The sequence below is a fragment of the Phalacrocorax aristotelis genome, chromosome 1 (assembly GCF_949628215.1).
Source record: "Phalacrocorax aristotelis chromosome 1, bGulAri2.1, whole genome shotgun sequence".
In the NCBI taxonomy this organism is placed as follows: Eukaryota; Metazoa; Chordata; class Aves; order Suliformes; family Phalacrocoracidae; genus Phalacrocorax; species Phalacrocorax aristotelis.
The window spans coordinates 24,090,308-24,103,919 of NC_134276.1; the positions used below are offsets into that span (position 1 = coordinate 24,090,308).

General features: G+C 42.2%; 1 protein-coding gene across 2 annotated transcripts in view; it reads left to right on the top strand.

Annotated features, from left to right (window-relative positions):
* MTUS2 (microtubule associated scaffold protein 2) overlaps nt 1-13,612 on the top strand; it is a 343,082-nt gene that overhangs the window by 252,185 nt on the left and 77,285 nt on the right. For both annotated transcript variants that reach the window (XM_075084318.1, XM_075084325.1), the window contains 2 exons: nt 6,101-6,199; nt 11,788-11,996. In XM_075084318.1, coding sequence (XP_074940419.1) covers nt 6,101-6,199; nt 11,788-11,996 — 308 coding nt within the window. The remainder of the gene's footprint in view (nt 1-6,100; nt 6,200-11,787; nt 11,997-13,612) is intronic.

The window sequence follows — 13,612 nt, forward strand, 5'->3', positions numbered from 1 at the left end:
CCTGAGATTTTCTATTCAGTCCAAAGAATGGTTCATTTTGTCAGGTTTATTTTTTCCTTTAGGTTTTTTTTTTAATACCAGGTAAAGAGACTTTTCTTTAATACCAGATAAAGAGCCTTTTCTTTTTAATATAGAAAGAAAATAATCACTTTCAGACAAGTCAATGAAATAATCCTTGTTCTTCTTTTTTTCTTATCAGATTGACTTAAAATTTGAAACATGCACAAAGGGAAAAGCACAAGCGTTAGCAGTTTCTGCTTCAACAAATACGTAGTCTTTCTTCTACATCTACTTATTTATTCACAGTCTTTCAGTGTCTCACAGATCATAGGAAGTAGAGAGTCTCTAGAGAGAATTAGACTGTTCTTATTCTACAGAACCCATCATATTTCCAGCTTTGCTCATTTTGTCTCAAACAATGCATGCATGTATGTGTCATCACTCACCAGGGACATGACTAGTCATGGGTATTGGGGGAAAGGCAGAAGAAAGCTTGAAGTGGCTCTCCGTGAGTGACTGAAAATACTTCCTTGGGTTTTTTAAACTTGCAGACTTCATTAGTTAGCTTATAAATTACACCTGAGAACAGCTGGAATCCAACTGAATGCAGCCAGTCCCATTGAATTGTCAATGATGTCTACAGCATGTTAGGATTTGTTTTGAAATAAATACTCAATGTGTAATTTCTTAGCATGTTTTCAGACTGAAGCGTGAAAGAAAATTGAAGCCTATCTCACTGTAATGGTTTTAAAGACTCAGAAAGGTATAGGCATATGCGAGCACTGACTCTGCAGCAGCTCTTGAGACGAAGTCTCAGATAAGGTGTATTTAGCTCTGGTTCCTAGGCTAGCGTTCAGCAGTGATGGGGGAATGGAGAAGTGGCTTTGTCTGCTGTTTTTCCAAGTGATTGCTGAATGATTTAACATGTCTGGAGCATTTTGCCTTGTAGTTGTAATGATCTTGCCTTTGCTCCTGTTTGGTTTGAAGCAGACTGACTGTGTTAATTAGGAAATGTAAGTGCCTTTACAGAACTGTGCATTTGGATGTATTTTTAAAAAGCAAATGCTGTAACCACACCAGTAGAAAACACAAGCAAGTATTTATTCTCACAGTTCTCTTATGGCATGAAATACCCACTTCTATATAAATATAGCTTTTAAAAGAGGAGAAACAATGGGAGATTTGTAACCTTAAATGAAATGTAAATTCATATGAAAATTAGTAGTTGGTGGCTTTGATTCCTGGTTATCAGAAAGAATCACAGAATCACAGAATCCCAGGTTGGAAGGGACCTCAGGGATCATCTAGTCCAACCTTTCCAGGAAGAGCACTGTCTAGACAAGATGGCCCAGCATCCTGTCCAGATGACTCTTAATAGTGTCCAACATGGCCGAGTCAACCACTTCCCTGGGCAGATTATTCCAATGGTTGATTGTCCTCAGTGTGAAAAATTTTCCGCTGGTGTCCAATCGGAACCTCCCCAAGAGCAATTTGTGTCCATTCCCCCTTGTCCTCTCTATGTGCCTCCTTGTAAAAAGGGAGTCTCCATCTTCTTTGTAGCTACCCCTTAAGTACTGGTACATGGTGATGAGATCCCCTCTGAGCCTCCTTTTCTCAAGGCTGAACAAAGCCAGTTCTCCCAGCCTATCCTTATATGGCAGGCTTCCCAGTCCTTTGATCACCTTGGTGGCCCTTCTCTGGACCCCTTCCAGCCTGTCCACATCCCTTTTGTAGAGCGGGGACCAGAACTGTACCCAGTACTCCAGGTGTGGCCTGACAAGCGCTGAGTAGAGCGGGAGACTCTTGCTCCATTAGCTTCTGTAGTGGAGGGTCTTGGCACAGCCTTGGAAGCTGTTCTTGGAAGCCTGGAAGTTAGCTGTGGTTCTGGTTCTGCCAGGAGCCTTTTGCTGGGAGCAAAGTGCTAAGAGCCTTGATTATACAGCCAGCAGTAATAAGGCTAATGTACAGGTATTTAGCACAGAGCTAACTGCAGTTCCGTATTTCCAGCCGGTGGGCAATAACACTAGGAGTTTAAAGTAAATTTTGTTCCAGGTCAGAGTTAATAAATGCTTTAAAACACAAATGTAGAACAAAATTAAATCAGTGTGCAGGATCAAGAATTATACAATTGTGGTGCTTAATTTCCTTTTATAATTGTATTTTACATATTTTTAAATATTTTTTATGATTGTACACACAACACCTTTTGACATTCCAAAATACATGTGGCGGTCAAACTATTATTTGAGATTTTACGTGTGTTCAGGCCCATAATAATGAGTGAAATGTTTATCTTCTTTCCTGAGTTACAGTGGAGCATCAGACTTTTTATGTACATTATAACCTTTGAGTTACTTCTAGTACACTCTGAGGTAGAAAAGATCAAACTCTATAACCTTCTGCTGTGCCATACCCTGCGGTAAAGCATTATGCTGATCACCACGCCAACACTCTCCTACAGATTTTTTTTAAACCTGAAATTCTAGATTTCTGTGAAAAGACAAAATCAGAGCCCAAACTCTTGTAATTTAAAAATGAATTTTCCCTGCGGGAACTTCTCTTGAAATCAGCATGTTTTCTGAATGGTTCTCTTTTAACCAACTAACAACTGTTGTTTCAAAAGAGAAGAGAAAGAACAAACCCCATTTTTAGAAAAACATTCAGAACAAGCTCTTATTTGAGGTCTGATGCCAGGGACGGCTCTTCCCCTAAGATTTCCCTGTGGGTGATGAGCTTAGCAGAAAAATAATGGTTTGCTCCTGCGGACTGTCCTTTCTTTTGCCTGCTGTGTGCTTCCTAAATCCCTCACCACTAAGGAAGGCCACAGAGAGGCCACAGGGACCCTTCTACTTATGAAGGAGAAGTTGAATAACTGCTAGCTCCATGTGCCTCTCTCCCCAGTCCCTTCCCAGCAGGGCTGAGATGTGCACTGGCTCTTCCCTTGCTACATAACCCCTCCCCGCTTTCCCGGTTCCTGCATTGCCATCCCTACAAGACCTTAGGAACTCTCCTAATCTTGTAAACTGAAGGAGGGAGGTTATCCTTGTTTCCCCTCCTTGTTATTAGCCGTACTGTTCTGTCCTTGCCAAGATATTTATTTGCACCTTTGCGCACAACCTGATTCAGGCTCTGCTGATCTCCCACCTTCTGGGGCCGACGTCTCCCATGCAGCCACCCCTGACGGGCACTGCTGTCTGCACCCGTGCATGACTCGCTGCTCTCTGCAGACCTCACCTTGCCCTCTGCAGAACGATGGTCCTCACTGGTCTTGTTTGGTTCTTTGCTCTTTTGTTCCAACTGAGCTCTAAATGGGCAATTGTTCCTCACTTTGTGCTCAAGGTTAAGAGGCTGAACTAATTTCCCAGGTATTGTGTCACAACCAAAACTAGTTAGGTATTTATATTCCACTTATTACTGCTGAAAGCATAAGGAAAACACATTTTCCCTACCATTGTCTGTGTTTGATGTTTGCCATAGGGAAATTTACAGAGGATCTTGCTATGTGGCCCATTTGTGCATCATATTTTTGTTTTGAAAATCACAGAAAAACCAAGACCTCATTTCCATGAAGAAGTAATGCTCAAATCTGTAACCATATAAACTACACCTTACAAAACAAGCTCTGGTTTTGTCTGACAGCTCCCATCTCAGGCTGCTTTCACTTGGTCCTTAGTAATGAAAAGGCACCATAAACTTATTTTATGTCCTGCTCTGTAGTAAAGTACAGTGTAGTAGGTAGCAGACACAGGAAATTTATATCCTCAGTCACTTCACTGTGAAAAGTATTGATCACAAATGATAATCGTAGCCTCAACTTGTCCAATTTACAAACAGCAAAGAGAAAGGAGATGGACCAAATTAAAAGTATGAAGAAGAGTTCAGTCTTTACTAGCCCTTGATGACTGATGGTGCGATTTGCCTATGAACAGTGGGAGGGTGTCAAAGAGGGCCTTAGACCTTCTCCTGTGTCATCCTCCCAAAAATAGTTGGACACAGGGCTTGTGCATGTATATGTGCTCTTCACAGAAGTACTCTGCAAGCAAATGCTGAGAGGTGGGGCTAGAAAATATGAAGCTCGGCTTCTGGTGCGTGACAAATGCTGCATCTGCAGCTGGCTGCTTGCAAATCCTGATGCAGACAGAAATGGAAGGGTGAATGATACATCAAAAATAAGCCTGATACAGCAACTGTGACTAGCTGTGCTTTGGAGAGGGCGGAAAACTAGTTATCCAGTAAGTGTCCCTGAAAATTATGATCCCTGTATAAAATTATCACTTTTCTCCACTATTGAAATAGCCAGATCACATTAGCATTAAGCAAGATGGAAGATAGTGTTATCTTTTAGACTCCTGCTCTCTTTAAGCACCACCAAGAAAATATGGTTTTGTTTTCCTGCTTCAGATAGTTCAGATTCTGTGGGATATTTTCCTATAAGACGTCCATAAATAAATGTATTTATGAGAAGTGAAAATTAATAAAGCAAACATTGTTTTTCCTTTATGACAAGTGGCTTGCCTTAAATCTCTCTTTTTCCTGTGAATCCAGGGGTTGCGACACAGTCCTGCAGGCTAAAATACAATCACAAACACTAATGGTAAAAAAGGAAAGCAAAGGGGAAAATACATTAATGTCTCAGGGATTTGCTTTTTCTTGCTCTTCCTTCTTACTACTTGGTGAGTGTTTTCTGCGTGAAGTCCTGTGGCTGTGACTGTCACACCATGGGCAAACCAGTAGGGCAGGGCTTTTGTGTTACTGCACTCAGTATGGCCCCCCCAGCTATTCTGATGGGAGTTGTGGGTGGGCAGGAGGTGAGACGAGCTTGGGTGGCCACTCTGGCTTTCAGAAGAAGTTGTATCTCCCTCGTACAAGAGGCAATTGGTGACTGCAGAGCTTGGACAACTGACAGACCATCCTGAGCCTGTAACCAGAGAGCTCCAGTGGTGGGAGGAATGATAACAGACACTGAGTTGCCTCCCACTGAAGAATTAGAGTCTCCTGCCCTGGAGACACTCAAACCCCGCCTGGACATATTCCTGTGCCCCCTTCTTTAGGTGTGCCGGCTCAAGCAGGGGTGTTGGACAAGATGATCTCCAGAGGTCCCTTCCACCTCCTACCATTCTGTGATATTGTGTAATTAAAGGAAGAGAGGAAAGGCTAGCACAAAGTTTCTGGAGAACATAACCCAAGAGCTCTGGGGCATCATCCTGTCAGTGGGAAGGATTAGTGGCTGCAGAAAAAAAAAGGGTAAATGCAGAGGTCAGGAGTAATCTGAAGAGCTACAAAAACAGACGGGAGAGGAGGGAGGCCAGGCAGCCTGGCACATGCCTGGGTTGTAGATGAGCATGAACCAGGTGTTGGTTCAACCTTGTGGACAGCAAGGCAATGGTATGGCCCTGTTGTGTCCTGCATTGGCACTGTATGTTGCAGGTTTGTGCACTGAATCTGCTTCAACTCTCTGGACCTGCATGACTTACCACTCAGGCAGAGACCCACTCTCCTGTCTGGGGTGCCACATTCAGCACAGCCCTGACACATCCTGCCTGCTTCTGGTTTTGCAGAATCCTGTCTCTTGCCTGTATGAGAACCTCTTGGGAAAGCTGGTCGCCAGAAAAGGTGGTTCCCTAGCCAGGGGAGAAAGTTGATACAGCAGGTCTCTGCAAGTAATTTAACTTTGTGCAGTCCTAAGCTTTTCCTCCAGCCCAGAAGATCCTTGGCTGAGGATGCACAGCAAGGTAAAGAGACAGAACACAGAGCTCACAACAGATAGGATGGGCTACCTGTGTAGCCGTTTGTGCCTTATTGGCATTTGTCACTGTGCAGATGGCTGGAGAGCCACGGTGGTGTGTAAAGCCTTCTGACCTTCTCAGTTCTGTGCATGTCAACTCAACCACATGCACACAGTCACGCTTGCAGAAGTGGCAAGTTGGCATCCAATACAGAAGTACTGTCTAGCATCATTCTGTGCAAAGCCCAGGATGTGTATTGGTGAAATACTTCTATTTTGCCATTCTGGTCTGTATCTTAGTGACATAGTTCTACACAATTGCAAACAGAATTATAAAACAGGTTTCTTTCTGCCTTTATTTTCTTTCTAAAACAGGTCTGAAGAAAGAAGTACAAAAAGATCAAGATGCTAACAGACCAGCTGTCTCATCCCCTAAGAGATCAGCAGTAACAGCCACCAAGCTTCATTCACCAGGTATTTATGAACCCAAAAGCACTGTTTCAGGGAAGATTTAAACTTGTCAACTTTGTATCTCTTGTTAATACACTAAAATCTGACACCCACCATTGTTAAGTGAAGATTGATTGTGTCCAAGGTTCATTAAGCAGGCTGTGAGTGCAGCAGACTTTATCATACCAATGTATAGGCTGAATAGACTTATGTTTTCTTTGTTACAACCATGCAATCATGTCTCTTTCAAAACGAAGAGTTGTTGCTATTACATGTTTAAGGGTACAGGAACATATTTTTTTATCATTATAATTTTCTTAAATAAAAAGAGAACAGATAGATATAGTGAAATAAAAGACACTTCAGACAATTACCTGGAGTGATAGTATATTACTTGGAATCTACTCTTACTGTGTGCAGAGGCACTGAATTTCCTGGTCAATTTCTATGCATAATTGAAAAAGGGATTTTCTATTGAAATAACCTTCAGAGTCCTATTAGGGCATTGTCAACTTACACCTCGATATTGGGCACAAACACAGCGTTTTAGCATTTCTAAAGAATGATTTTATTTATTTACTAAAATAAAGAGAACGTATTTCTATTTATGTCTACTAGGTGTACATTAACAAATGTATAAGGTATCTGAAGGCTTTTGTAAGGCTGGCCTTCGGCTGATTTAAATGCTTCTGAAATGAGTGGGCTCGGTCCTACTGATTTCATTGTGCCTGCTGTTTATCTTCTGTGCTGTTGCCTCATTTTTCAGACTCTACTTAAATCATTTAAATGTAATCTCTACAGATATATGATACTTGAGTTATAATTATGGGGGGTAGAACCCCATGTTTCTTTGTTTTATTGTAAAGTATAAAACTTGTAGAACAGCTCTCTAGCTCCTGTAACTTGCGTTAAGAGTCTCTTCATGTGTACTAAACCCAATCCCTATTCTTCTCCTTCCTAACCAACAAAATCAAGAAAATGGAAGGTTGAATTTAATCTTTCCAGGCATCAACAATGCTCAGAATTCTTCTCCTTACTAAGATATTAGGCTAAGATGATGAATGTAACTCTGTCCTCTGAATCATATAATTTTCAGGTTATTTTGCACCTGGTAGATCACCAAGAGAGATCCAAAGAAAAATTTGTTGTGGAGAGTGACAGAGCAGCAGCTCACCAGCATTTATTTATAACAGTGGGAGTCCAGTTTAAGCACCAGCACTGATTATGGCTGTAGCAACCTGTTACAGCACAGCTGATGTTCTTCCACTAGAATTAGAAAGCAAAATGAAACATAGGCATATTTGTTCTGTGTATTTGCATTACCTTAAGGAGGCCTGCATTTCCACTGTTGACTCAATGATTTTCAAGGCTTACATTTTTGGCATATTGTGCTGGTTTTGGCTGAGAAGGGGTTAATTCTCCTCACTGTGGGGGTCGGCTACCTTTCCAGCTTCCCGCGCTCTGCCGCGTGGCGGGGGGGGGCTGGGAGGGGCAGGGCCATGGTGGGGGCGGCTGACCCCGACTGGCCAATGGCAGGTTCATTCCATACCATGTGACACCATGACCAGTATATTGAGGGGGGGGCAGTGGCAGCGCGGAGGCGGCGCGGCGCCGGGTCGGCGGGCGGCTGCGGCGCGTGCGGTTTGTTTCGGCGGTTCGTTCCCCCTCTCCCCTCCCTTCCCCCCTCCCCCGGGGCTTTGCGCCTCTCGTTGTTCTCCTTTACATTGCATTTCTACTGTTGTTTCTTTTAATTTTAATTATTAAACTGTTCTTATCCCAACCCACGAGCGTTACCCTTCTGATTCTCTCCCCCATCTACCGGTGGGGAGTGAGCGAGCGGCTGTGTGGGGCTGAGCTGCCGCTAAACGACAACACATATCCAATTCATGAGGTGACAAAGGTTTCTTCACTCTCATGAGAGGTTGAGTAACTGCCCTCTTTCCATCAGGCCAATTTAGGATTTCTTAAGATTAGTTGTCTGAAATTATGGCAAGCCAAAATTGTTTGTCACTGTAAGGATCAAATAGGAAAATAAACATAATCTTAATATTTTTTAGAGTAGCCTTTAGAATTCTTGAAATAACATCAAGAACAGCAAAGCAATAAGGGCAGATAATCTTTTCACCTATATAACAATTCTGCAAAATAATCAAGGAAGCCATTAAACAGGACAAGGTGTGAGTGTAGCTGGGGCTAAGGGGCAGTAGCACAGACTTTCCTCCATCAGAATCTTAAACTCATGTGGCATTTACACTTTGCGATAGGAGCATGTGTGCCCCAGGTAACTCCACCACAGCTACGTGTGGCTATAGAAAAGGCTCTAAAATTTCTAAGTGCCATTTCTAGGTTGTTTTCCCTCCGTTACTGGCCTCCTCACATGCAGTTCCTTTTTAATCAGTGCTGGGTTTTGTCAGTCATACATTTTTTTTTAGCTTTGAATCTGATCTTTAGAATTTGGATCAGTCCTCCTGAAGACTTGCAAGGGAGTTTTGAGATGCAGAGTCTTGCAAGGATCTCAATTTTATCTGTTGATGCAATTCCTGAAATCTGTGTATAGGAGGAGGTGTACACAGATGCAGGTGCTCTCCTTCCACCCCATTGCCATCTGTTTCTGACATCTGTCATTCTACAGATTACTTGTTATCAAACCTCTCAAAGTAATTTCCTCACTTTCCTTACCAAAAATTCAGAAATTGGACGGTTAAAAGGCAAAGAAATTGCATTCCCCATCTAAATCCTCATGGACTGTGCTAATTATGAGTATACACTTGTTATGTCTCCTTAGTTCAAACACTCAGGTAGATAAAAAAGACTTGGGAGTTTTGAAGCAGATCAAAGGTGTTCAGTGATTTCAGCATACAGTGGGTCTGCCCCCCTGGTCCCACCATCAGCAAAAAGGACATTCAGGATCAGGGCCAGCATCATTAATATATACCCTGTTTTGTGCAGAGCAACAGAAGAGAGACATCAATGGCAAAACAAGCTTAATAAGCTGGTTTTCAGACCCAAATGAACTGAGAAATTCAGATTTATCCCTGAGGAGAATAGTGCAGTTTAATTTTCAAGGACAGCTTGTAATACTGACAAGGACAACATAGAGGTGTGCACTTCAAATGTTCCAGTGAACAGGAAAGCTAGAAAGATATAAGACAGAACATCCTGATGGGTTTCTGTTTTAATTAAAACTGGACTGATTTCAGTGGCTTCCCCCTACACTTCTCTCTATGCCTTCTCTTGTAACACCACCATGCTGCCTAAACAACACGAGATTTTTATACTAAAAAGACAGATATTTATGGCTGTTGCTTTCATAAATTTCTTATTTTGTGATAATACCTACTGCCCAGTTAAGAGCCCCTTTAAATGAATGAAAGAATCTGTAAGAAAGTATTCCTTCACAAAAAAGGTGTACAGGCTTTAACTGACATGAAAATGGATAGAGGGCAATAGTTATGCTGGTTGACCCCTCTTAATGACAGACAGTCCTCCCTAACATCCCGTATTGTATTATTCAGGTCTTGCAACATCATGAAGTTAGTCTTGACATGTTGCAAAACCTGGTATTCCTCTTTGCAAATGCAAGTCATGGGCACAAAGAGTTTCAAAGGCTGTTTTGCACTTGCAGCTCTTTGCAGTTGCAGCATGAGATACTTGGAGATATGAGGGAGCTAGCTCCTTGTAAGTTAGCCTAGAGCCAGAACGTAGTTAAGCAAGTTGGAAGATATGCTCCCAGTGGCTCCATACAAACTGGGGATCTGAAGAAGTAGGAATACGCTCCTGGGGTATTGCTGTGACAAGGCCATACCGCTTCCCTGTCTGACCTAGTAAAAGTGCCCTAAGGATCCACTTGCACACCCAGGCTGCAGTCTTAAAGATGTAAAATATCTAAAGCATGTCTGCCGAAATTATCTATGGAACAGTGCTCTACTTCACAAATTGGCTCAAACTCAAACCATCAGGTGCATCTCTGTGGAAGAATTATTCTGGTTTTTAGGAAAGAGGTAGGTACCATCCATGGCAGAATACTGACTCCTGTTACATTCTTTGCTGAGGACTGGGTGGAGGAATTGTTTCAGTATTATTTTTCGGGAACTGTATACTACACGACTATAAAACTCCAGGATATCCTTTTTTCAGATTCTTATTTACCCAACCCTTTCTGCTAACACAGAAATGTTCATTTTTCATCTGTATCCAGACCAATGTCCACCATCTCATGGGAACAAGGTGTCTGACTCTATTTTCTCCCTCTTTTTTACTGACTCTAGCTCCTAGTCTAAAAGCTTGAGACTAATAGGAGGAGCTGAGGAAGAGAACCAGAGATTCCTGATTCAGGAATGGGCTAAAAAGCATCATCTGAGGAGAAACTGAGGGTAGAAAAAGGAATCACTAAGCTGTGCAAAGGTGTTGCCTAGCTGACCATAAGTGTTTGTAGAGGAAAGTCTCAGAAAGCTAAGAGGATAAAGACAAAACAGATTGTCCAAGCAGTGGCTTGAACAACCTGACACTGCCAGAACACTACCTTTTCTTGCTCCATCCTTGTAATTGGGTATATCCAGAGAAATGGATAGTTGACTCTAGCAGGATATGAACTTAATTTAGGATGAAAGCCTCACTTCCCTGAAGTGGCTTATTGTGAGTAAGCTTTAGTTCTTGTGCCATTCACGTGACTATGACACTGTATTTGAGCTGATATCCTAAAGACAAGCTACACTAGTGGTTTCACATCTTTATAAGGCATCAGGCTTTCTTCAAGCCAACTTGGAGCACATCAGAGGAGCCAGAGTCTGTCTGGACCCATTTCTGCAGACCATACAGTGATTCTTGTGTGACTGATGGTGCAGCAAGAGCAGCCATGCAGAGCCAGTGGTGTGACCAGTCAGCATTACCTGGTACCTGGTCACATTTCTATACATACCTGTTTTGTGTTTAGAAGTGATGTAAAGGGGAGAGCAAGGGTAACTGGCAAGGTAGATTGCAGTATTATTGATAAAAGGAAATAGTGATATCCCAATATCAAGCAACCCATGCGGCGTTTGCATTCAGGGAAGGACAGTTCCAGCCCCACATTATGCCATGTGGAGGCGAAAGAAAATCTGCAAAGGCAGATTCAGGGGTTCAGGTGGCCAAAGAATTCATGTGTAGAGTATAAATGTCATCCAACTGTTTTCCACGTCCACAACAGGATAAGGTGAATCTCAACCTCAAAGTGCCCGTTTCTCTCACTGCCATTCAGGAGATTTCAGCATCACATGTCAAGAGGCAGACCTCTGTTCTTGATGATGTCTAACATAGGTGAGATGAATCCTTCCATTAACGACCTCAGTTCTCAGTAAGACACTCTTAGGAGAGCTTTCCTCAACTCGTAGCAGACCTTCAGGCTCAGAGCCTGAGGTGAGATGACTGTTACAAAGCTTTGAGCTTTGGCCCCTAGGGAAACGTATTTTGCTGTGCTCTTGCTTTTTTTGAAAGTCATTACGGATCTGTGTGAATGCTACAGACCTTCTTTTCTTTTACAGGGCTGAGTCCCAAAGGCCTTAGAAGCACATAAAGCTCATGTCTGTACATATAAAGTAAGTGACCCTGATGGTCTTTTCTTCTCCCCTTTGTAGGACATCCCAAGCAAAGGCCAACCACCCCAAAGAATGGATTCTCCCCCAAACCAGGAGAGAGTCGAGACACTGAAAAGCAGTTCGTTCAAAGATTGAAGGAAAAGTGTGATGAGCAGTCCCAGCAATTAAGCAATATTCGAGATGAGCTTAAAAGGGCCAGCTGTGGCTTTGATGTCTTTGCTATAACAACACAGCACTTTTTCAGGCAGGTAAGTGCAATGGGTACTTTTTACCATTGGAAAGATACTTTGCCTTTACACCAATCACTTGCCCAAATTTATTCCACTGTCATTGAAATTGTTCTTGAGAGCAAAGCATGTAATTTCTTTGCAGCAGTCATTATGAGTTATTATGATTATTTGATGCCATGTATTTGAAAATCAGAGTTCAGGAACTTGGAAGAGGAAGAATTGTGACTGAAGCATTTGTCGCAAGCACAGAGGCATTTCAGGATATTTTTAGGAGTGAAGCAGATGCAGAAACTTAGAAGTTCCAGTCCCTGATCACTACAGCTGGAATGGAAAGTGTAACTGAGATATTGATACCTGCAAACAAATGCAAAAAAAATCCATGCATTTAGTCAATGAAAGGTGCTGGATGAAGGAAAAGACTTGCTTTCTCACAGTACTTATCTACTGCTCCTGTTCACCACAGATTGGGCAGAGTGGTCCCTGTTACAGGGTGCCAATTCCTGAAGCTGTTAGAGTAACATTATCTCAGCATTTAGGAGATTACATTCAGCAGGTATAAACAACATAAAGAAAATGTTGTCAACAATTAGAGAAGCTTATTTATTCACTAAACCCGAGACAAAATAAGTAAAGTTTAAAAGGCAACCACAGTAACAATGAAGGACTTGTAGGTATTGCTTGTTTCAAAAGCTGTATAGTGATCTGTGAAATCTAGCTGGGCTCTGAGGTGCAGACCTGCTTCACCTGATGCCCATGTATTTTGTACCATCCCAGGTTAAGCTGATGTCCCAACTACTTTGTAAAACGGGCAGATGATCACCAGCAGTAGGACCCAAGGTCTGGACAATATCCTTGATTGCCTGTTTGTCTACTTTTGGAAGAGACAATAGTAAACTTTCAGTATTAAATGGGAGAAAGAAAACAAAAAAAAAAACACCCCACAGATTTTACACAGGCTTTACAAATTCTGAAATACTTTATTCAGTTATTTTTTTATAGTAGTAGGAAAGGTTACTTTTGAACAAATACTGTAGTTCACACTTTTCCCTAAATAGGAGCTGATCTTGCCAGGGGGATCTTCACTGAACTGAAAAAAAACCAGGGAATTTTTAAAAAGTACTAAATATTTTAAATACATTCCCAGGGAATTTTTTTCGCCTTGTATTTTTCTTTAGTCTTGACATTTCTGGTCTTGATGGGCATTTGTAAAACTTTTTTTTTTTGCTTTTTTTTTTTGGAGCTGACTGCGGAGTGTCCTTGATTAAAGCAGAGGGAAACAAAAAAGGGCAGAGCAGTGTCTGCTCAGCTTTGTCCACTGGGGAGAGATTTTTCATCTCGTGCCTCATTCACAATTTGCTGAAGGAATTCTGGAAGCTTGGGCATATCTCCTTTGTCTCCTCTGGATATATTTTAAATGAGAACAGATGCAGTAGCTGAGCGCTGAGATGACTCTCATCCTGCTGGTGCATTTTAGATCTGTCCCGAGAATGCCTCCTAAACTGAACACCTCAGGGGACTTGTTTTAATAGAGTCATCTCCAAGTCCTGGCCAGGCATAGCTGTGCCTCGTGTTCCCTGCTCCTCTGCACTGTCAGGCCAGCTGGGGGTTTGCAGTAATATTCCTCTGAGTGCCTA